A 22,573-nucleotide genomic window follows, 5' to 3' on the forward strand; every position below is an offset into this window, starting at 1 on the left:
AACAGCTCTTGAAAATGCACTTAAGAGTGAGGTTAGGTTTATGTATTATGAACAAACGACATATACAAGTGTGTTCTATCCCCTCTCTTTTCTGTTTTTTTTTTTTTTAATTTTTTTTCAATTATTTTTATTAGTTGGAGGCTAATTACTTTGCAACATTGCAGTGGGTTTTGTCATACATTGACATGAATCAGCTTTGGAAATTCCCTCTCTTTTCTTTCCCCTGTTTACGAAGTTCTTTTTTTTCCTAAAAGTCTACCCATATTTATTATACTTGCCATTATAAAAAGGAGAAAAAACAAAGTGCTAAGGTATCCAATTGAAATGTTCATTTCTGTGAACATAAATAGTCCAATATTCTGTAATTTCATAATTATCAAGGATTATAAAAAATAATCAAAATTACTAAGAAAATATGAGGGTTTAGAAAATTATCGTTTCCTTCACCAATGTCTTGAGTAATGTTATTTTCTAAATGTTAACTTCCATTGTCATTTTATGTTGTAAAAAATAACATATTCCAAATATATAAGACTTTTTTACTACTAGTTCTTGACAGTTGAGAATATCATTTCATTTAAGCAAGAAATTCAGACTAATCTACAAGTGAAATATAGAATAACTAAATATCTACAAATTTTGAGTAATACTTTTCCAGTTTCCAACCTGCTTCCTCATTTCAGATCCCACTCCCAAGATAAAAGAAAAACAGTACTTGAAACTTCAGTTGTCTGGATAATTGCTTCAATTTTATTATATATCATAATATTAAAGATGAAAATGAAAATTCTGCCAATATTGTAAATGGTGACAATTTGGGCTTTATAAACTTTATACTCAAACTGTTGATGTTATGCAAACAAAATAAAACATATTACTAAATAGAAAAAAACAATGGCCTAGTGAGAAAGGAGAGTATATCACATTTCTATGTGTCTTTAGAAATGATGAAACAGAATTCACCTGGTCTGTAGCACATATTATGTATAAAATCAATTGATCTGTGAAAATGTTGATTTTCAAAAACTGCCATTTTGACTTTTCAAGATTCAGTGGCAGCCTCTTTAATTATCATTTTTTTGAAAATAATGTGTGCAAATATAACATTTCAAATGCAATTCTACCTTTCAGAAGGTGTACTGTTTTCCTTTGTCTCTATTAGCATCTGAAAACTAACCTATTCCTTTTTATTTAGAACTCAAAGGCTTTAAATATATATTTTAGTATCTTTAATTTTATGCAAATATAGATGCAAGTTTTGGAATACACATGTATAGGTACTCACAATAAAAAGCAATGTGATAAACTGACAACATGAATGTTAGCATCTCTTTAATTCTCTGTTGCTTGATAGGTAGGTTCTTATCATTCTTACCACTTTGTGGTATATATTCACATACTTTATGTATAAACCTAAATTTATCGAATACAAAATGAAAATAATACACATACTACCCAAGATATTTATCTCTAAAAGAAATATTTATCTTTAAAATAAAACTAAATTCCTTAAGCATTTTAGCAAAGAATATAGCAATGTGTGATACATTTAATTATCTAATTGAATATACCAAGATGATAAAATAGCTTCCAAAAGAAAAAGCAGAACATACTATTCCATGTTATTTTATATTGATATCAAATTGTAGACAGTGACTTTAAAATCATAAAAGACGAAAATTAATAACAATAAAATACTAATAAGAAATCATCTACTTAGTGCTTGTTAAAGTATTGGTATTAATGGGGCCACAAATTCAAAATGTCAGGATGCATGCCAGGAATGTGTGTATATGTATGCAAATTTTAATATAAACTCATCAGTTTAAGTGATTGATCACCAGTGATATTTAAATCAACCTAAACGTTCCAATCTTGAGGAAAAATGTTTTCAATTTATTGGCTTTCTTTAGAAGGAAAACTCAATAGAGGTTTTGGCAATTGAGCAGATGTTTCCAGAAAGGAAAAAAAAAGTACTGAAGTATGCTCACTAATTGAGCAAAATCCTATAAATGAAACCCAGAAGTTCATATCTCCTTTGACTTTTGTCAGTCTTTAAATAATTATAATGAGACTGTAAGTTCTGGCCAGCCTTGTAGCTTATGCATCATTAAAATCAAACTTCTACTTCTGCCAGCGGATTAACTTGTCTATATAGCCACATAATTAGCACTTCATCATTTTATGCTATTCTGGGATTTCCTCTCACCCTCCAATCTCACATCCAACATTGCGAAAAAAGCAGTTACTATCTCTTCATAAAATTCTGGTGTCCTTCAACTTCTGCTATTTTCCTTGTATGAAAATCAAACTTTAAAAAGGTGAGGAGAAATACTGGACAGATCATGCGTGTTGGAGATACTATGTAAATTATGGGAAAATCCAGAAAGCTAAAGCACGTTAGCCGACCGGCCCAGATCCATCCCCTTGGGTCCTTCTAGCACCTATTTAATTGTTGGGTTTTCAATTTTGGCATCTCCGACTTCGGGGACGGGGGGTTTAGCACTCTCGCTACATTCCATCATTCAGGATGCGCTGCTAGGAGAAGAGATAATTTTTGCTTGGCTGCGATTTATGTTGACATTTCATTTTTTAAAACTTGATGTCTTCTTTTTTTTTTTTTTTTTTTTTTTTTGTACCGGCTTCTTTGATCAACCTAAGAGTCTGGATGACCCGGTCCCCGTTGCTATTGTTGCGAAGTGAATGTTTTACTCAGCAGATAAAGAAAGAAACTACTTTTTTGAGAAGTTCCTCCGTGGTCAACTAGTTTTTAGGCTATTCCTCCGGTGGCCCGTGACGGAGCATCTTTAGAGATATTTGGGTTTCCCTTTTATCCCTTTTGTTTCCGCAGGGGGGTTGGGTTAAAAGGTGAAGCCCACAGGGCAGCCTCCTGCTGTTCGGTCTTGGCCAAAGTTTCTGCCGGTCAAGTTTGAGGCTTGAGCGAGAGAAGCCCGCGGACGTGGTCGACTGACCGGCTCCTCACAGTGGCCGCCCGGCAGGTCAGCCAGCGTGACACTTGTCGCTGGACTCTTAGGAGGGCTTGGGGGGTGTGGGGGGTGGCGATCGCTCCAGAGCCCAAATCGCCGCGGCCTCGGGCAGAGCGGCAGCTTCTGGCGAGGAGCTCGGCGGCTGGAACTGCGGAGCGGCGCGCACCGGCCAACGGGTAAGACACGGCCCCCCGGCGATCTGGAGATGGGAGGGGTTCGGGAAGAGCCGCGGAGCCGCTGGAGGGCGCGGTCCCCCGAAGCCGGGGCTGCGTCCCGTCCCGGGCTGCGGAGCTGAGGCTGTGCGCCAGGGGCGCGCCGGCCAGGCAGGGCGGCTCTTCCTCTCGGGTCCCCGCGCCGACCTGCTACTTTTCTAGTGTTGTGCAGAGGCTGAGAAACTCACAGGCTCTTCCCAGACTCGAGGCTGCCTGGCCGGGAGCAGCCCGCGGGCCTTGGGACGCACCTGTTGCCGCAGCACGACCCCCGCCTCCCCGCCGTCGCCCACCCGGGCAGCCAAGGCGCGGGATGTGACCTGGAGAGCGCGGCCCCGCTGCCGCCCTCCCGCTCACTCCGCTCCAGGCCTGCCGGATGGGCCCCCGGCCAGGGCCAAGGTCACGGCGCGTCTCCGGTTGAGGTTCCTTTAGGCAGCCGCTGGCTCGGCCCAATGCCGGCTGCCTTCCTCTCTCTCCCCTCCCAGCACGGGCTGGGGGGTGGGCGATGACAGAGACGACCCTCGGAAAGCAATCCATCTGCTTGCCCGAGTGGGACTTCCAGCCTGCTCCCTTTCGGGCTGCGGGCTTATCCCGAGGGGCTGAGCTCGGAGGTGGGGGAGTCGAGTGGAAGTGCGTTCTCCGAGTCCAAAGCGACTCCGCGAGACCGGCGCCCAGGAGCAGCGCCCCCGCTGCCTGGTGCACGCCTCTGCCGTTTTGGCCCCGGATAGTACCAACCCATTTTATGGCGAGCAAAACTATAGCCACTCTCCCTCTTTGCCAAGAGCCAAAGAATGGGGAACAAGCCTCCCAGGAGAGGCCGGGACTCCTGGAAGGCTAAAAGTGTTTGCCTGGTTGGGGCCTTGGGCCTTGAGCCATCCCAGGCTCACACAAAGTGACCCTTGGGGAAAGCGGAAGGCGACTAGAGAGGAGAGGACCTGCCCGTCCCAGACTGTGCCCGAGGACCTCAGACCGGGACACACTCCAAGCATTGCCTCCGTACTGGAGCCGAAAACCTTTCGGGGATGGAGTGGATCTGGTCCGTGCAGGCAGAGGCCCGGCGCCCCTTCTGCACCCGGTGCAGCCCCTCTTGGGCCTGGCTGCTGTCAGCCTATGTCCCTCTCTCCGTGGAAAGATGCAGCGGGGGGAAGAGGCTTCTGTTTCAGACTTCCAAAACACAGCCCCCAGTCTCTTCAGCCCCGCAAGTGAATTCTTGAGTTTGTATTGAGCGGACTGCTCCCCATCCCCACCCCCACCCCCAACACACCCTCTTTCCCTCCCCGCTCCCCCTGCAACTTTACCTTCTCTATTAATTGGCAGGGCGGGGGGAGGAGGGAGATTTTACACTTTATTTCATATTGTCCATTGAGGAAACAGGGATTTTTTAAAAGGTAAATACCTTTCAGCGGCCTGATTTTTCTACTCCTTTATTTGCAACTCTCTGCTCAAACTAGACCTTGCTACTACTTCCTGAAGTCAAAACTGAGCATTCTCACTTGGGGCCTGGGAAGGGCAGAGGTCAGGAAGGTGGTTTTGACAGGGGGCCGGGCCTGTGTACTGGCCCAAAGGCAAAGAAGCCGCTTCAGGTCAGGTCTAGCGCTCCCGGCTCCGCACACCTTGATCAGCAGCAGAGCCTCTGAAGGCTGTGGTCTGGACCACATCTCTTCCCCCCAGCTTCCGTCCATCACCTGGGGCGTTGTCCGAACGTGTGTGTTCTGGAACCCTTTTGCTCAAAAGCAGCTCGGGGGATGCCGTTATCTGAGTTCAGATGGGCCAATCCGGTGCATTAGGAAACATTCCTTTTGCTTGGATATTAGGAGTGCGTTTGGACTTCAGTCGCTCCACATCCAACCGAATCCCTTGGATTTTTCGTTTTAAGAAACTTTCTTTGGAGGCGACAGGCGAATGAGAGGCTTCTGCCCAGTCTTCAAGGGCACTAAGATCCTGGCCTTTGCGAGGGGGTGCTGGCCATTTCCTTTATTTTTTCTTTACGGAGAAGCAATGATCGGTGTCGAGAAAGGATCCGTCCCCACGTCGCGTCTCCCCACCCGACCTGCTTTCGCGGCGTGACGGTGACGAGGCACAGCCTCGCGGAGCGCGCGAGCTCGGGACCTGGGCGTGCATCCCTCTCCTGTCGGCCGCTCCATTTGCGTCAATGAAAAGTGAAGCCTATTTTACCTCGCGAGTCCTGGAGGCTTGCAGAGACTCTGCGGCGCAGTGTGAGGCCCTGACTGCTCGAGATTCCGGGATTGTTTCAGTTTTGCACTTGTCACCCAGACACTTAGCCGCAGCCTAATATTTTTCTCCAGTTCCTCCGGGGCCGCAGCGTGGAGATGCCCAGGTTTTTCTAGAGGCTGCCCCTGGGGCCGCTTCCCTTCCGGGGATTTCTGCCTTCCGGCCTCTCACGCGGCTTAGCTAGTTCCGACTGACAAAAACTCAGCAAGGGGGAAGAAAGGTCGGCGCCGAGCTCCCCCCTGGAACCGAAGGCTCCAAACTCCAGGCCTCCTCTTTATTCCCCAGCATGGACTTGCGCGGGACCGCAGGGCCCACGCGCGGACGCACAAGAGGCTCTGCAGATCTTATGGTGCCAAACCACACACGCACACGCACATACCCCCAGTCGTAGTTTATTATTCGACCCTGAGCTCCCGCGCTCCGGGACCGCGCGTGTGGGGCGGCCCCGGCCGGGGAACGCGGAGCCGCGGATGCTCCGCCCGGGCGCGCACAGCGCTCGAAGGCCCTCCGGCCGAGCTGCGGGAGGGGGACCGCTCCGCCATCTTCAGCCAGCGCCGGGGTCCGGGAGTTGGGGGTGGCCGGAGAAGAAACAGTCTCTCCCGGTGTTCTCGGGAAACTTTGCAATCCTTAACTCCCTCCCTCCTCCTCCTCGGCCACTTTTCCTCTCGTCTCCTTCTCAAGTGGCTCTCATTGGAACGCCAGGGTAGGTTTGTTTCCTCGTTTCCAGGTCTAAGAAGTTACAGAATCTGGCAACATTGAAATTCTTTCAGCACTCTATTTTTCAAAACGAAAGAAAAGATAAAAAGCCAGAGACCCATTCTCACAACAGCGTTGGGGGCACACCCCCGTCACCAGATACGGACATCCCATTACAACCGCACCGGAGGGCCCCATAAACAAAATAAGCACAATGTCACTGATCAGGGAAAGAAACCTAATGAAATGACCTTCAGGCCGTGCACGTTGGCAGGCATCCCGCCCCTCCCACCTTGACCCCGGCGTGTTGAACCTGCCCTTCCTGCGCATCCCCGTCATTGAAACCGTTCTACTGAAGCTTCTTTTTGCCCACGTTTTCCAAAACTTGGGAGTAGCTGTGAAAGAGAGGAGAGAATGTTTCAATTCCTCTTTCCAACCCCAGAGGAATCTCCACCTGGCTCCCTTCCATTTCCTTCCTTCGGTGCCTTGAGGTGTGCTTTGGTTAGGGAAATTAGGAAGGGGAGTGGGGTGGAGGAAAGTTGTTTCCTTTTCTTTCTTTCTTTCTTTCTTTCTTTTTTTTTTAATCCAGAAGGCGCGAGCTGGAGCGGTGAGTGTGTCAATCAGAGGGTTTTGTGCCTGGGGGCTCCTAGCAGTTCTGAGCAGAGGTGTCCCAGGGCGGCCCCACAATGAATATGAATAGGAATCCTTGCTAAATGGGACAGCAAAGCGCACCGCCCTGAATGATGGCACGTCATCCTAACCAGCCCAGGATAGATAGGAGGGTTCCTTTTGTCTCTTTTCTCCGCCGCAGCTCTATAAAAGCCCCTCTTTTTCAGCGTGAGGTTAGTTCAAGCACTCACCAACGAGCTGTCCAGGAAACAGCCAAACCAGAGAGAAGGGAGAGGGGAGGGAGAAAGGCGGGGAAAGGCAGTGTCTCAGCTTATCTTCTCACGTCTTGCCGCTGAGAAGTGGGCTGCTGGGCTCTGCAGTTTTGTTTTTGTTTTTTTTTTTTAATTCAAGATTTTCTCTAATTTCCCGCCTAAAGCTTCCCCACGGTAGGGCCGCATCCCCTATAATAAAATGAATTCTGATTCAAGCTCTGTCTCCAGCAGAGCTTCATCTCCGGACATGGACGAGATGTATCTGAGGGACCATCACCACCGCCATCACCACCACCAGGAGAGCCGCCTCAACTCCGTCTCGTCCACGCAGGGCGACATGGTGCAGAAGATGCCCGGGGAAGGCCTCTCGCGGGCCGGCGCCAAGGCCGCGGGCGAGAGCAGCAAGTACAAAATCAAGAAGCAGCTGTCGGAGCAGGATCTCCAGCAGTTGAGACTGAAGATCAACGGACGCGAGCGCAAGCGGATGCACGACCTGAACCTAGCCATGGACGGGCTGCGCGAGGTCATGCCATACGCGCACGGGCCCTCGGTGCGCAAACTCTCCAAGATCGCCACTCTCCTGCTGGCCAGAAACTACATCCTCATGCTCACCAGCTCCTTGGAGGAGATGAAGAGGTTGGTTGGTGAGATATACGGGGGCCACCACTCGGCCTTCCACTGCGGGACCGTGGGCCACTCGGCCGGCCACCCAGCGCACGCCGCCAACGCCGTGCACCCGGTGCATCCCATCCTGGGCAGCGCTCTCTCCTCTGGCAACGCCTCGTCGCCTCTGTCCGCTGCCTCGCTGCCCGCCATCGGCAGCATCCGGCCTCCGCACTCGCTGCTCAAGGCGCCGTCCACGCCTCCCGCGCTGCAGCTGGGCAGCGGCTTCCAGCACTGGGCCGGCCTGCCCTGCGCCTGCACCATCTGCCAGATGCCGCCGCCGCCGCACCTGTCCGCTCTGTCCACCGCCAACATGGCCAGGCTGTCTGCCGAGTCCAAGGACTTGCTCAAGTGAGCAGCGGGCCGGCCCGGCTGCGGAGGTTGAGGGGAGAGCGGCGGGCGGGAGGGGTCGGGTCGAGGTGCCGGGCCCGGAAGGAAGGGGAAGCTGGGCGCGTGGCCCGTGGGAGGGTGGGCGGCGGTGGGACCCCCTAGTGGCCTCCCACACTGCCTGAGAGATCTCAGATCCTACTTGACCCCCGGAGGGACAGAACTAAGACCAAACTGCAATCTCTAGGTCGTAAAGAAGGGGGACTCGAATCAGACGTCGTGTGTCTTGCATGCATGCTTCTTTTCCATGCCGCGCCACTTTTTCTCACTGCCATAGGCTCTTGTCAAGACTGCATTTATTGTATAAAGACAGGATCGGTGTAGTTAAATACTTGGCGAAGGGACTTTCGAGTTGGCTCTCTCTGGCTCTGCGTTCTTACCTTGGAAAAGACAACCATCCCTTTTGTGAGAAACAAATGTAAATATTTCCCTTTGATGGGTGCAGTTATGACTGTCTATCCGCTGGACAGTTGATTTTCTAGAGACGATATGGGGAGAGAGGGGGGGGAAAAGAGATAAGAGAGAAAGAGAGAGGGAGAGAGAGTGAAAAAAAATGTATCTCAGAGACAAAATGTATCTCAAGACCCAAGTTTTGAATTTCAACTCCGGTCCAGGGCATGATAAACTCTTCTGTGGGTTCTCCTTAAGACGCAGTGTAGGTCGAAAGAATGCATGCACGCTTCTAAATGAATCTCTTCCAAACATGTTGTGCAGGCCATGGTGCCATTTTCCTTGTAACAAGGATTTATTAGTGAATTCTCCGAAGTACTCCATATATCTGTCTGTGGTTGTAGGAAATGAACAAGGGGGCAGAGTGCAAAGACCCAAACTCACGCACAGGCGCTTCTCCCCCACCCGCCTTCAAACTTCATTCCCAACTTTCCTGGGCTGTTTCAGGGGCCGGTGATTGCAAGAGCTTGGGCTCCCTCTACTAGCTTGCCCCACCCCCACCCCACCCCCCCTTGCTCAGTTATTCTGCATGCGGGGCCGCTCTCTCCATCCTCAGCTTTGAGAACTTAATGTGGTTTCGGGAGGGGTGCTGGTTTTATTTTCCTGAACATTTGCTTGAAATATTTTGTTAGGGCTTCAAAGACAAGACCTGTCTTTATTTTTTATATATTCTTGATAACTATGATATATTTATTAATAACCAGTGTTTCTGGATGAGATTTCAAATAAAAAAGAAACTTTAAATCCTGGCTTTGCCTTTGCCTAAAATTTTTGAAGATGGGGGGGTGGGGAGGAACATGTGGACCCAGTAAAGTGTAGCCGGAAGTAGGGGAGAGATCTGGGTGGGTGGGCTAACACAAAGCTGTTTTTCCTCATCATTTAAAGGTAAAGAGGTCAGACATAACTGGTGTTAATTATTACAATTAAGTGTCCTTCAAGCGGGGGCCTTGTCCACACTGGTAGGCTTGTGATATTTCAACTCCTATTTCTCTGCAATAGTCAGGCCTTCATGAACTCAGCAATTGAGATTTTTTATTTCAAGTGATCTGGAAACCCAGAGTGACAAGAAATGAGAGGCAGAGTTGTGACTGCACTGGCTGTGTTGGCAACAGATGAGAATGAAACAGTAAGTTAACTTCTTTCCACTTTAAATTGTCTGTGTGACTTTTTTAAAAATCAAGCAAAATAAAATCCAGTATATGTTTTAAAAATCAAAGAAAAGTAATCTTAAAAAAATAATTGAAATCTCAGCCCCCCACCAGCCTCTTGGTAGCAGATTCCTCAGAGGTAAGGAAGGCCCCTCTGCCTTCCAAGGTGAGTCTGGAGTGAGGCCAGTGACCACCCAAGTCTCAGCATCTCCAGATGTGTAGTGGGAACTTTCTCTTCTTTCCTCCCTTAGAAGATTGCAGATCCCATTAGTTGAATACAAATTATTTGGAAGTGTTATTGGGTAGGGGCAAGGAGAGAAAGAGAGAAACGTCTTCTACATAAATAATGGCTAAAGTGGGTTATTTTAATCAATTACTTATCTCTCTTGCCACCCCATAACATTTTCAGATAGTTTGTGTAAGCAAAAATAATGCAGCAAGAAGGTTTTGTTTACTTGTTTATAGAGGACAGGAAATCAAGTTCTAGGGATAATAACCTGAACAGCATGTGCCTCTGTTCCCCATCAAGGATAATAGAAACCTGATTGCAATGTACCACACCAGATATTAGCTGTAACATCACCTCCCTGTTGGCTGAGACCTAAGATCTGCTTCAAGAGGAGGAGACAGGTGATTTCTCTCCATAGAACTGTCTCTCTCCAGGATCCAGCATAGATATCCCATCTAGGAAGCATCTGCCCCTTCCTTCCTGGGTCCCCCACTGCCCCTCCCTAGGAGGACACCTCTGTGGGTCCTGGGCCTATTTAACTCATTCTCCTCCATCTCTTTTTACCCCCAGCTCCCCCACTGCCAGGGAGAAAGATCTAAGTGAGGGTCTACAGTGGAGGGTGCTTATTTCCTCTGGTTTTAGGCAGATAAATGGGGGAATAATCGTCTGTTTCCCAAGGGTGATTCATTTCTCTGGGTGAGGAAAGAGCTTTTGAGGATTTATTTGAAACCAACACAAGGCAGCCGTCCAGCCTTTCCCTGTGAGTTTATTATTTAGAAAAGAGAGAGGAGGGAGAAGTTTCATCAATCAGGAAAACTACTTTCCCTGAGTCACTGGCTTCTTTTGAGTCCTATTTTCAAAGGCATGAGCCTGGAGGAAGACAAGACGCCTGACCGCCGGCTTAGTGGTAGGCTTCATTCCTTCTTTAGAATTGGGCGCTGAAGAGAAGAGACACTGTTTCTAGTGTTGAGGAGATCCCCTGGACTGATTTGTCTCTTTCTGGGTCACACAAACTCTTCAGACCTAGATACTAGGAGAAAGTATTCCATTAAGAAAAGGATGGGAGCCAGATAAACCTGGAGTTTCTAGATTTATTGAGGATGGAGCAGCCCCTCCATCCTGCCCAACTTGCCTCCACTGGGAAGGGACTTAACCAGGTGCAGGCTGGTTTGCTTGGAGGAGTGGCTTTGCAGGCGATTCTAACTGGCATTTTCCGTTAAATTCTCGATTTACTGATGCGAGAAAGAAGAGTACCTTGCTGCAAAAATAAGAATGAATTCTTGGCCTGATTTTCTTTTAACAGCAATTTGTCACCTTCTCAAAAGTTCTTAAGTTTAAGCACTTTTGAATTCAATCTAGAAGCACAAGGATCCCTTCATTCCACAAAAGAACGATTCTTTACATTTAAAAGGCTGGTGAAAACCTAGTGGGCTAAGGTATTTGGAGAAACCAGGGCTAGAATCCTCAGGATGCCTTTTAAGCTAGTGACCCGTCTTTAAGGCAGGGAGAAGGTCACACTTAGAAAAGGAAAACCGACAGGCAGTTGGCAGGATCTGCTAAACCTTTGTTCCTAAAGACCCTCTTTACCTTCCCCGGGGTTCTGGGACCTCGGATCTACAACCCTCAAAAAGAGCGGGGAGGAAAGACCGGAGTTGGTCCGCAAAGTCCAAAGTTCCCTTACTCCTGCAGGCGGAGGCCTTGTGTAGCCTCAAGCTTTTCCAAGCTCCTGGGTCGAGCAGTTACACCGCCTCCTCTGGTACCCTTTGCGGAAATTGCAAAAGCTCCTTTCCCCAGGGAGGACGATGGATACTGTGAGCACCTCGCTCAGCTAACAAGATTTAACTGCTCTTTTCTCCCTTCTAGAGACTTCGGGCCCTTCTCTCCGCGTTCTGCCCCGCCGCGCCTGTTCAAGATGGGTTCTCAAGCCTGCGCGCCCAGACGGCTACGCCCCCGGCCCTCCCCGAAGATGCTCCCCCAGCCTCTCTGCGCCTTTGGGGACCTGGCCAGGCCTTGAGGCTGGGGCTCCGCGGAGCCTCCGTGATCAAGGAACCGAGTCCCCAGAGACTGGCCGGTCCAGGCTCCTAGGGCTCAGGATGCTAGGCAAGACGAGGTGCCACATCTGAAGGGCGTTGGCAGTGTCTTTGGAAAGAAATGGGCCAGGGAAGGGGTCGCGGCGCGGGTGGGAGGGGGGCACCTGCATCTTCCGCCCCCCTCTAGGCAAATTTGCTTTTCTCTCCAACCCCTTCAGAGTCTCAGAGCCTCGCGGGTACCCATTTCCTTATAAATAGCCTGGAGGAGGCAAACCCCGAAGGTTCGGCTCTGCACTCTCTTTTTGGTTGTGTCCGTTTTCATTGAAATCTTCCCTTCGAGGGGCCGGAGAAGGAGGGATTCGGGGGACTAAGAGAGGAAGAACAGGACTGTCGCGGGGATGCGCGATCGCCGAGGCCTCCTAGGAGTCCCGGGACCTAATCCTTCCAGAACACCACCCCACCGCCTCCCTATTTTGCTCCCAGCCGCCTGCCCGCTGATGGGCAGCTCCTCCCTCCGCCCTCTGCACCCGGCGGCTGGGAGCGTGGATCCAGGCGCGGGGATGGATCCGCGCCGCAGACACTGGCCCCGCACCTCGCCTCTGTCCCTGGAGTCTAACGCGGACCGGGTTGGTGCTGGGGGTCCTGGTGGGCGGGGCTGCGTCCCCCGGGAAACCTCGGTCTCCGCGACCCGACCCCAGACTCCACTCCTCCCGCTCCGCAGGCCCAGCGAGGCCGGGCGCAGAAGACAAAAGAAAGATGCGCGGGAGAGGGACGTCGTGGAGCAAGACGCCAGACTGCGCAGACACTTGCAAAGAGCCTCGAAATACCAAAGCGTTTATGGAAAGTGAGTGGAAGAAAATGCAAGTTACATTCCCAACCGAGGCCGAGCTATTTCATCTCTGTTCCCTGACGCCGCGCGCCTAGAGGCACGGACACTGGGTCAACTTTGTTCATGAGATCCGGTCCGAGGCGGCCCAGGCGGCCTCCCTCCCCGAGGCCGAATCTGCCCCCTGGCGCGGAGACGTCCCTTCTAACCCAACCCTGGCCGTGTCCCCAGGCTCCAAAGTGAACATGGTACCCTGCAGCCCGCACTCGAGGCCGGAAGTTCAGCACTCCCCCCGGAATTGGACACGTCCTGGGGGGACGGAGATCCGAATCTGCTGGGGTCTAGGGCGCGGAGAGGGAGGTGTGCGCAGATCTGAGTGCTCAGCTGGCTGGGGCGCTGGGCGGGGGGCGGCGGTGGAGGGGGGGCGGGCTGGATTTTGCTGCGGGGTCCTGGGGTTCGGATGAAAGCCGAGTGGTTGGGTGTCTGCTGCCAGAGAAAGGCAGGGAGGGAAGGGATAGCAATGAAGGGTTTGGGAAGCAACTTGGAATACCTGCCCCCAAAAGTTTTGGGGTTCTGTCTGGCAAGGACTTGATCAGCGCCAGTCTTTCCATGTGGTCTTCAACCGATACTTCGGAGAGTGCCGAAGCCTGGGACTGATGGTGGGGGCGCCACAGTTTGCGTGTAAGATGCAGGCTGTCAATCATTCATCCCCCATGGGCCTGGGACCACACCCCCGCACGCCCCTGCGAGCTGCTGAGCTTGAGGGCCGAGAACGCATCTCTGCCGCAGGTAGGATATTTAACGCCACTGGAGAAAATGGAGGTTGGAGCAAGTATACTCTATGAAGACTCTCTTCTCCCAGTTACTTAACTGCCTCGCCCTCCCTTCTACTCTGGGGAAGGGACGAGGGAATTCACAAGATTCGTTGCAAGTCTTAACGTTACTTCCTTTGGTATTTCTCTTAATCTTCCTTCACTTCAACAATCAACATTTTCTGACTGCGTTCGTTGTGCCATGCAATGTGAGAGTCGCGGGAGAAAAAAAATGAACGAAACAGCTAGAGAAGTAGGACATTCAAATGCATAAGAAATGGCCCCTGCCCTCGGGGTCCTCAGACCCTAGTGGGAAAACAGGGCATCTGAGTCCCAAGGTAAAACCTCCACTGGCCCTACAAAACGCTGAGTGCTGCAAGCCGGCTTTCCAGAGGCTTTTTCAGATGCTGGAAAACTCACTGTCCTGATAGGGAACAGGAGCAGATGCCTTTGATTAATATGGAAATAAAAAGAAGCAATGGTGGCAGCAGTTTGTTTCATTGCAGTTATTTAGAGATTTATTGACATTGAGATAAGCTTCACTCTGTGGCATCTCCATAATTCATGTCCCCATTAGTTATTACCAAATGAGCAAATCGAGTTTTTTTTTTTTCTTTTAACCGGTTTTTAAAAGAAAATAAATAAATAAATAACAGGGTGGGGGGGAGGTTGGGAGAAATCTTTTTTTAATAGGATTAGAGTCATTATTTTCCTGGCCTCTGTGGGTCCCTGAGCTACAGAAACTTGTCTTTCCACTCCCGAGTTCACCAGGCTGTGTTCTGAACATAAAACAATTCTGTAATTTCCTTCAAGAACAAAAGTTTTCAAAGAAATGACCTGCACAGTATCCCCCTCAATAAAGCAGAATTGACTTAATGGTCTGTTAATTACTCTATCCTCCCAGGGGGAGGGAAGCTTCCAAAAGGATTGCTACAAACCCTCTGTTGATGGAAGCTGTGGTCTGTCCCCAAATGTACAGCTGGGGCTGGGCCATTGAAAACCCAGACAAAACAAAATCCCCGATAAATAATCCTACCTAGAACACAAAGATTCAGCATACAATAGTTGAATCTTTCCTGGATCCTCAGAGAAACCAAGTGAGCTCTTTTGGGGCTTCCGGGGTAATCTTTAAATTTGAGGCCAAATGTTCTTGGACAAAAGTTAAAAAAAGCATGGTTGGCCCTTCCGTCCTCTCATCCTCCTGTGCCGAATTCCTTTCTCTTTTATTTGAGACTCTGACTGTATTTCTTTTATCGAATCTTCTTTTGTACTAATTACAGTTTGCTTCATCATTTAATATATTTTTGTTTGGTCATTTTTTCCCATTGTTTCTCTATTAGTTATTTAAAGAAGAAGACAAATTTGATTGTTCTAGTAAAAAAGGACATAGTACAGAATCAAAATGTAAGGGACAGATTTGGGTTATTATTCTCTGTGACTTTTTCACATCTGTAAGGTGACAACTGCAGCATGCAGTTAAATATATTTCTAAAATAAAAAAGTTTAAAAATCCTACTTAAGCTGAAGCAGCATTGAGCAATCATCCAGTTAAATTGGCATCAGAAAGCAGAAAAATTCAATTTTAAAAACATTTCTTTAAGGAAGGAGATATGCATGTTGTACACTAATTGAGAAAATATTAATTTTAATTTGGTGTACATTTAACTTTTGTGGCCCATTGAAATAGAACACTGTGGAAATATGAAATGTAGCATCTAGAGAGAGGGGTCATGAAAGCGATCAAGATGTGGAGATGGTCTGTTTTGAAAGTTATTTCTTTGTCTGAACTAGGCAATAACAGAAAGAGTGTGTCAAACCACACAGTTTCCCACATTTACCATCTCTTTTTGAGGTAGTGATGGTATCTCAAAAACACTTGTCATTCTTAAGTGATTACTATTACTCAAGAGTCATGTGTTGATGGAAATCAACCTCTACTTCCTTGCCATGGTTGACTGGTCCCTGCGTGGTGCAGGAGCTAATCATAATGATGGCGAGGAAGGTTAGCTCAAAGACTTTAAATTGTGCTCATAATTGTGTTTCATATGAAATGGTGGCAAACACATGCTTTTCCCTGCTTCGGAAAACTGAAAAAAAATCTAGTGAATCAAACAGACCCATCATTTAAAGTCAGCCCAACCCCCAAGGGATGCTGAACTTTTGATTTTGGGTACTGTTGACTGTTCATCCCAGTTATGTGAGAAGTAGGTTCTAGACACAGAGTGACAGACAATGTGACCTGTGGGCTCAGATAGTGTTTGTTCCTTTTAATAAAACCCATACAAAAGGCTATCTTTGCCTTTCTCATCAATGATGTCGTTACAGTCCTGACTGCTCCACAATACTGTATAGCTGATAGACAAAAATGAAAAACAGGAAGCCATTCGTCTTGCTAAATAATACATGGAGAATGCTAAAAGAAGAGGAGGCAATTTGTTTCCAATGTTTACTAGTTTTATATTATGAATAAATAAGACCGCAAGGTTGAATAAAGTAGTTGTAGAAATTATACTGACTGACCACGTGCTGCAGAGATGGCTTAGGTCCTATTTTTCCCCTTTGCAGAACTTAATGTGCTCAGGTATCAGTGCCCCTCCCCAAAGGCCATTTTGATTTGGAAGGTTTTTTTTCTTTCTTTTCTTTTTTTTTTTTTTTCATTTTTTACCCTTAAAAAATGAAGCAGTTCCATCACTTGTGGAGTGCTGTTTTCCGGGCTCTTGAGACAATGGATCTCTTTGGAACCACAGGGTATATTGACTACAATCAGTAACTTTTTTGATCAGGGCAAATTTTTACATAGAAACTACTGAGAAACATGCAGTAACATTATATCTCAGTTAAATAAATACAAGGGAGTGATAACTTGAGGGAAAATACTGACAGTAAAAAAAAACTTCTTGGAATATGTTTAAAGTGGAAAAAATGTATCTTTTTTGAGAAACAACGGTTTTATTTAAACCCAAGCAAACACGCAGTACTTGTCCTTGGGTGGTGGGAGAAGAGGGCAGAAGAGGCAGGAAGGGAAATACTACATTTCTAAATGTGGGTCCCGTGAACTCTACTATGTAGACCCTGAACCTCATCTAAGTGGATGGTGAGCAGTGACAGGCTTCTCTTACAGTTCTGTACTTGATCACAATAGATTCTTTTCTTCTTCTATAATTTACTTCCTTTGTGATTTTATGTGAAGCTTGCTCATCTAAAATATATACAGTTATGGTATAAAAGAATCTTTTAGAGTCGAAACTAGAATTAGGTTCCCTGAAACATTTGACGTTTCTCTACATTTTAAGCTTGAAAGAAAGAAATAGGAAATAGAATCTACGAAGCAGGGGTAAAACAGATTAAGTGGAGCAGGTAAGGCCATAAACATGGTGGCCACTTTCTAAAAAGGTAAAACATTTTTTCTGGTGATGTGGCATCACAGGTTACTGTCAATAGTTTGTACCTCACATATATATGCTTTAGGTGAAGATACTTCTTAGAAAAAAAAGACTGTGTTTGCTGACTTCCGAGAGATGAAAGATTTATGGCTGAATTCTTCTCTTTCTCTTTCTGTCTTCCTCCTCAATTTTCTTTTCTTCCTCTATTCTTCTATCTTGAGTCTCAGTTACCTCCTCATCTCTGGCTCTCTATCTTCTTCCACCTCTCTGCTTCCAGTCTCTATTTTCCATTCCAGCTCATCCTTCCACTCTATTTGTCCACTGCCTTGGCCACTTCGTTGCTTTAGGGGAGCCTGGGGTTGACATTCCTATAGCCTCCTCACTCAGTCCTTGCACACTCAACCTGCCTGCTCCTTCAACCAGTTTCTGTTATCCTGAGCAGGTCTGTGAATACCTTCACTCTCAGCCTGTGTTACGTTACAGGAAAAAAAAAAAAAAGTGTGGGGGCCGGTGTAGCTACATGGAAGTGTCTCCCAGAACCAAAGATGTTTGATAGCACTTTAACTTCCAAAAAGCAGCATTATCATGAGAATGCCTTTCAAGGTGATAGAAGTATGCATGCCTTAGCTAGCTTATGTTAACTTAGGGGAAATGTTTATATTAATAATTACAGAAAACAGAAAGTTCTTAAAATGTGCCAGTCATGGTTTTAAATGCTCAACAAGTATTAACTCTTTTAATTCCCACTGAAAGCCTACGCAGGTGGTGCTATTACTATTCCCATGTTTGCAAATGCACAAACTGAGGCACCAGAAGGTATATAACTTTCCTGGTATGTCCTAGATCACTGGTGTCCCCAGGCCTGCAGGATAAGTGCCCTGGGCCAGCAGCAGAAGTAGCATCCAGGACCTTGTTAGAAACACAAATTCTGAGATTTTATCTTGCTCGCAAACAAATAAGATAGGCTATCACAGTTTTGTGGATGCTGGCAGAGGATGCAACACTCCTGGATCAGAAACAAGGAACTTTATTTTTCACTGTGTGGAAGGTATCATGAACAGCATGTTCATATGGATTCCCCCAGATCTTTAATTCCCACAAGAACATTGCAGAGGTAGCAAAGTTTGTCAGTGTCTCAGATCACAAGATGTGGAGAAAGAAATGCAAGAGATCTGTGAAAAGTTTCTGCCAACAGAGGGTTGAGACCAGTACACTCTTCAAGCAACTGGCCCTTCGTCATCATTTTTCGGGACAAAGTCACTGTCTACTCCCGTTCTTCTCCTTCCCATGGACATGATATTCATCTTGAATGTTTATGATGTACTGAAATTCTTTTATAATAAGCAGTGCTTCTTTGTATGTGTACCCATTTTTAACTTACGTGTGAACTGTGTTATAGTTCTTCTTCTATTACTTTTTTTCCCCCTCGGCATTAGCTTTTAAGATCCCATTCACTTGGTGATTAGTTACTCTTGTTCCACTCCTTTTTTATTGAATTGTATTTGACATATAATATTGTATGTAAGTTCAAGATGTACCATGTATTCTCTTGATGCATTTATATTGCTCTATGATTGCCGTTGCAGCAATAGTTAAACCTCTGTCTTGTTACATAATTATCATTTCTTCCAATGTTGGAAACAATTAAGATCTAGTCATTTAGCAAATTTAAGGTTTCGGATACTGTTTTGTTGTCTGCAATTACTGTGCTGTGTATTACATCTCCAGGATTTATTTATCTGCTAGTTGCATGTGTAAAATGTCCCCCAGTTTCAACTCTGCTGAGTATTCCATACTGTGTATCCATCACATTTCATTCCTCATTTCCCTTGGGATGAAACTTAGCTTCCCTGTAGCATCCTATCACATATGATAACACTGCTATGAAAATCTTTACTTATTTGTCTCCTCTTGCATCTCTTCAAGAAGTTTTCATCTGTCTCTCTCTCTATATATAGACAGACAGATAGATTACATATCTTGAAAATTATACACATGTATATAGAATATTGATCATATATCTTGGAGATTGTATATATTAATTAATTGATTATATATACATAGTACAGTATATATATATAATCAATATTCTTTGCTCATTTATCTGTCAGGTTACCTGTTTTTGAAGGGTTCCTTGTACAGTTGAGACATTGAAAGTTTTAAATATAACAACTGTTTTCTCCTAACATTTTAATTTTGTGTTTTTTTTTCCTTTTCTATGTAGGGTGCCCAATTTTCCCAGAATTGTCTGTTCCACAGTCTGTCCTTTACCTTTTGTTTTGTGGTGGCGTCTTTGTGCTGTATTAAGTCCCGATATTTTCACTGGTTTTTTTGAACTTTCTGCTCGGTGTCGTTGGTATATTGGTCTGTTTCTTTGTCACTACCAGTATATCGTTATTACTGTGACTTAGAATTACGTCTTAGTTTGTGGTAAAATGAATCCAAGGACAATAAATTTTTCCTTAAAGGGTCATATTTGCCCCCAAACTGAGTACATTCTAGGCCAATGAGAATAATGATTTTTTAAAATGCCAAGCTGATATTACCAGACTTCTATTACCTGTTCTTTTAGGTGGTAGAGTATGGGAGGGAAAAGAGATATGTGTATATGCAGGTCTGTTAGAGTTATCATAATACTTTCATTTTTTCACTCTATTTCCTCAACCTCAAAACTGATCATCACGGACAGAAATTCTCAAGCTTTATGACTCCCTAGTGCCCCACTGATCTGGGCTGAGAAGCAAGTTTCTTTCTGATTATAAAATGTAGAGATAGAGTCCATTGTTATATTCCATTACTTTGTATATTCTTCATCATCATGTACCTAGTGGTCAGTGTCTTCTATAGAAGAGAGTAGAAATCCTTCTTAAGGTGGGACTTCTTGCTCATCCTGAAAAAAACATTTTGCAGATGGACTAAAATCTGAATAGAAGCCTTTCAAGTTTGCTCAGGCTCTTTCAAACCTCCAAGCCTGGACACATTCTCATCCCTTTTCCTGGAACACTTGGTCCCACCCTATCCTCACTTGCCTACCTATTCACAGCCAAGCTTCACTTCCCAGCCTCCCCCGGAAGCCTGGATCAGTGATTCTTACCCTCCCATGTGCTCTCATGGCCCAATGTACATCCCCTTTGCACTCCTGACCTGGAACCGCTTGCTTGTCCTTTTCTTTTACCAGAATATTAACTCCATAGGGCAGGACTGTGATGGTCCTGCTCACCCAACATAGTGTCTGGAATATAATTGGTGCATAAAGAACATTTTCTGAACTAATGAATGAGAAATGTTGTAGAGGAGATAGATCCTAGCTTTGAATGTATCATTGCATTAGATGGTCTTTAGTTTCCCTTCCATCCATGAGATTTCACAAAGATATGCTACAAAAGCAAAAAGTCTGATTCAGATTTTTAAGTCTGGATATGTTATTACTGTTTAAAAAAAACTGTAGCTCCACTGGAGTAAAGGCTTTTATCACTTAGTTTCTAGGCACTTTTGGTAGTGGAAAGTAACTTTATAATTTAATCAGATAAAATGAAGGGAATAGAGTTGCTTTTATTACCCTGATTGCTCCATTTTTGTGCGTCGTGTGGATAGCAGCCGCCATTTAATGAATAACATGATTGCTATTTCATAGATGCTCTTGGTAATCTGGCAAGAATGTCATAGTGCCCCTCTACAGGTGAAGAGAGAAAGGTTTAGGTTAAGTAACTTGTAAAGGATGCCCAGTCAATAAATGGTACAGCTGCATGTTGAACCCCCTGCTGTGTTACTCTAAAAGTTAGTGCTCCTAAGAGCTGTCATACATCTTTATGAGTATCCTTGTGACCTGTTTCTTAGCTCCTCCTATCCTTCTTGGTGGCCATGCCCTACTGAAGGTAACCTACATAAGACGGCTCCTGTCCAACCCTCCCTAACAGTTTTCACCTCTGTAACAAGGTCTTGTTTGGGGTCATCAGGGGTCTTGCAAATTTTTTCTCTAGACATTCACTCATTCAATGAAACTTGCCTGGCTCTGGGCATGGTACTAGGTTCTGAGGGTGCTGTAGAGAATAAGAAATGCGCTATCAGCGCTCAGAAACCTTATAGCTCAGTGGGGAAACTAATCAAGCAAGTGGCGAAGCAGTGTCCTAACACTATGCTAGAGGATGCAACCGCCATCCCCATGGACATTTAACCCTGTGTAGGGGTATGTCAAGTTGACCTGTTAGGGGAGGAGGTTTGGCAACAGGCAACGGCATTTCCAGAAGCCAAAGAGCAGAGGGGATGTGAGAGACATTTCAGTGCAGCTGGAGAGTAGGATTCCTTTGTGAGAGTGGAGTTAAAATAGAGCAAAGCAGGATCTGATACTGCAGAGGCAAGAGTGAGTCAGTTGCCAAGAGGCTCTGCAATTGATTCACTCAGCGTTTTTAATGCATATTAACTAAGTTCCTAAATAATCCATAGATTGTACATATAGCATTTATCAAGCCCCATGCACAGTTCTACCTGCTTTATACCTACTAACTCATTTAATCCCTGCAGCAAACCTACGAGATAAGTAAATATTATTATTATTATTCTAGTTATAAGGATGAGAAATCCAAGACCCAGAGTGAGTAACTTTTCCAAAGTCACACGGCTGTTAAATGACAAGGTTGGACTCAAACTCAGGTAACCTATCTCCAGTGCCTATGTTTTTAACATTTTAAAGAAGTTTAAACTGCTTCTGGGAATAAAGTGATGCACATGACCACTTAGGCTCTCTGTTCTCATTTTAGGGAGAAGAAAGAAAATAAGCAGGCAAACAACATAAAAATTAAGGAGATAGAGATGAGAGGTCTGAAGAAATTCAAACAGCAGAGTAGCTTGGGTTTAACTTGGGTCATTAAATTTAGCTAGGGAAGCCAGGGAGAGTTCTATCAAGGGGAAGCAAGGAGCTGTGACTTCAAGCATCAACTGAGGTCAGAGAAATCCAGGTAGTGGGAATAAGCATATATGGGTTGGGTGGTAGAGATGTGGGAGAGTTAACGTTATGTGTCAGCTTTGTGAAGCTGCTGTATCCAACTGATCGTTGTGAAGTCCTTTTGTAGATGCCATTAACATTTATAGCCAGTTGACTTTAAGTAGAGGAGATGACTCTCCGTGGTGGGTGGGCCTTGTTTAATCAGTTGAAGGCTTTAAGAGCAAAAGCTAAGGTTTCTAAGAGAAAGCATTCTGCTTTGGGACTGTAACATAGAAATCCTTCCTGAGCTTCCAGCCTGGCCTAATGATCTCAGACATAGCAGCCCCAGCAATCACATGAGCCACTTCCTTAAAGTGAAGGAACTCGGTCTCCCTGTATATTATTCAGTGGCTGAGTCATGTCTGACTCTGCGACCCCATGAATTGCAGTCTCCTTGTATGTGTATATATAAATGTATGCTATACAATATAGCATTTGTATATATATGCTATACAATATATATACAATGTATATATTTTATAAATAATAATTCTTTAATTCACAGGGTTATCGAAGTTTTATATATATTTATATTTATTTTTTCTGGAGAACCCTGACTGACTGATACCTACTTATCAGTGAAGACAACCCCTGCCCTTACCGAGTTTCCTTATAGAGAGATTACATAATTAAGAATTTCATTCCAGAGCAGAGACTGT

At 45.8% G+C, this 22,573-nt stretch overlaps 1 protein-coding gene and 1 pseudogene across 1 annotated transcript; both read left to right on the top strand.

Annotated features, from left to right (window-relative positions):
* Nucleotides 1–7,204: 7,204 nt before the first annotated feature.
* On the top strand, nucleotides 7,205–8,023 carry OLIG3 (oligodendrocyte transcription factor 3). Its single transcript, XM_065927766.1, has one exon. It carries the CDS (start codon nucleotides 7,205–7,207, stop codon nucleotides 8,021–8,023), a length of 819 nt encoding a protein of 272 aa, XP_065783838.1.
* A 4,287-nt stretch (nucleotides 8,024–12,310) lies between these two features.
* The window catches only part of LOC136164170 (DDB1- and CUL4-associated factor 13-like), a 37,477-nt pseudogene continuing 27,214 nt past the window's right edge, over nucleotides 12,311–22,573 (top strand).

The sequence above is a fragment of the Muntiacus reevesi genome, chromosome 3 (assembly GCF_963930625.1).
Source record: "Muntiacus reevesi chromosome 3, mMunRee1.1, whole genome shotgun sequence".
Lineage (NCBI taxonomy): Eukaryota > Metazoa > Chordata > Mammalia > Artiodactyla > Cervidae > Muntiacus > Muntiacus reevesi.

What these genes read in the sequence shown, in the direction of transcription:
- OLIG3 (XM_065927766.1), top strand. Translation starts at nt 7,205, where the DNA reads ATGAATTCTGATTCAAGCTCTGTCTCCAGCAGAGCTTCATCTCCGGAC.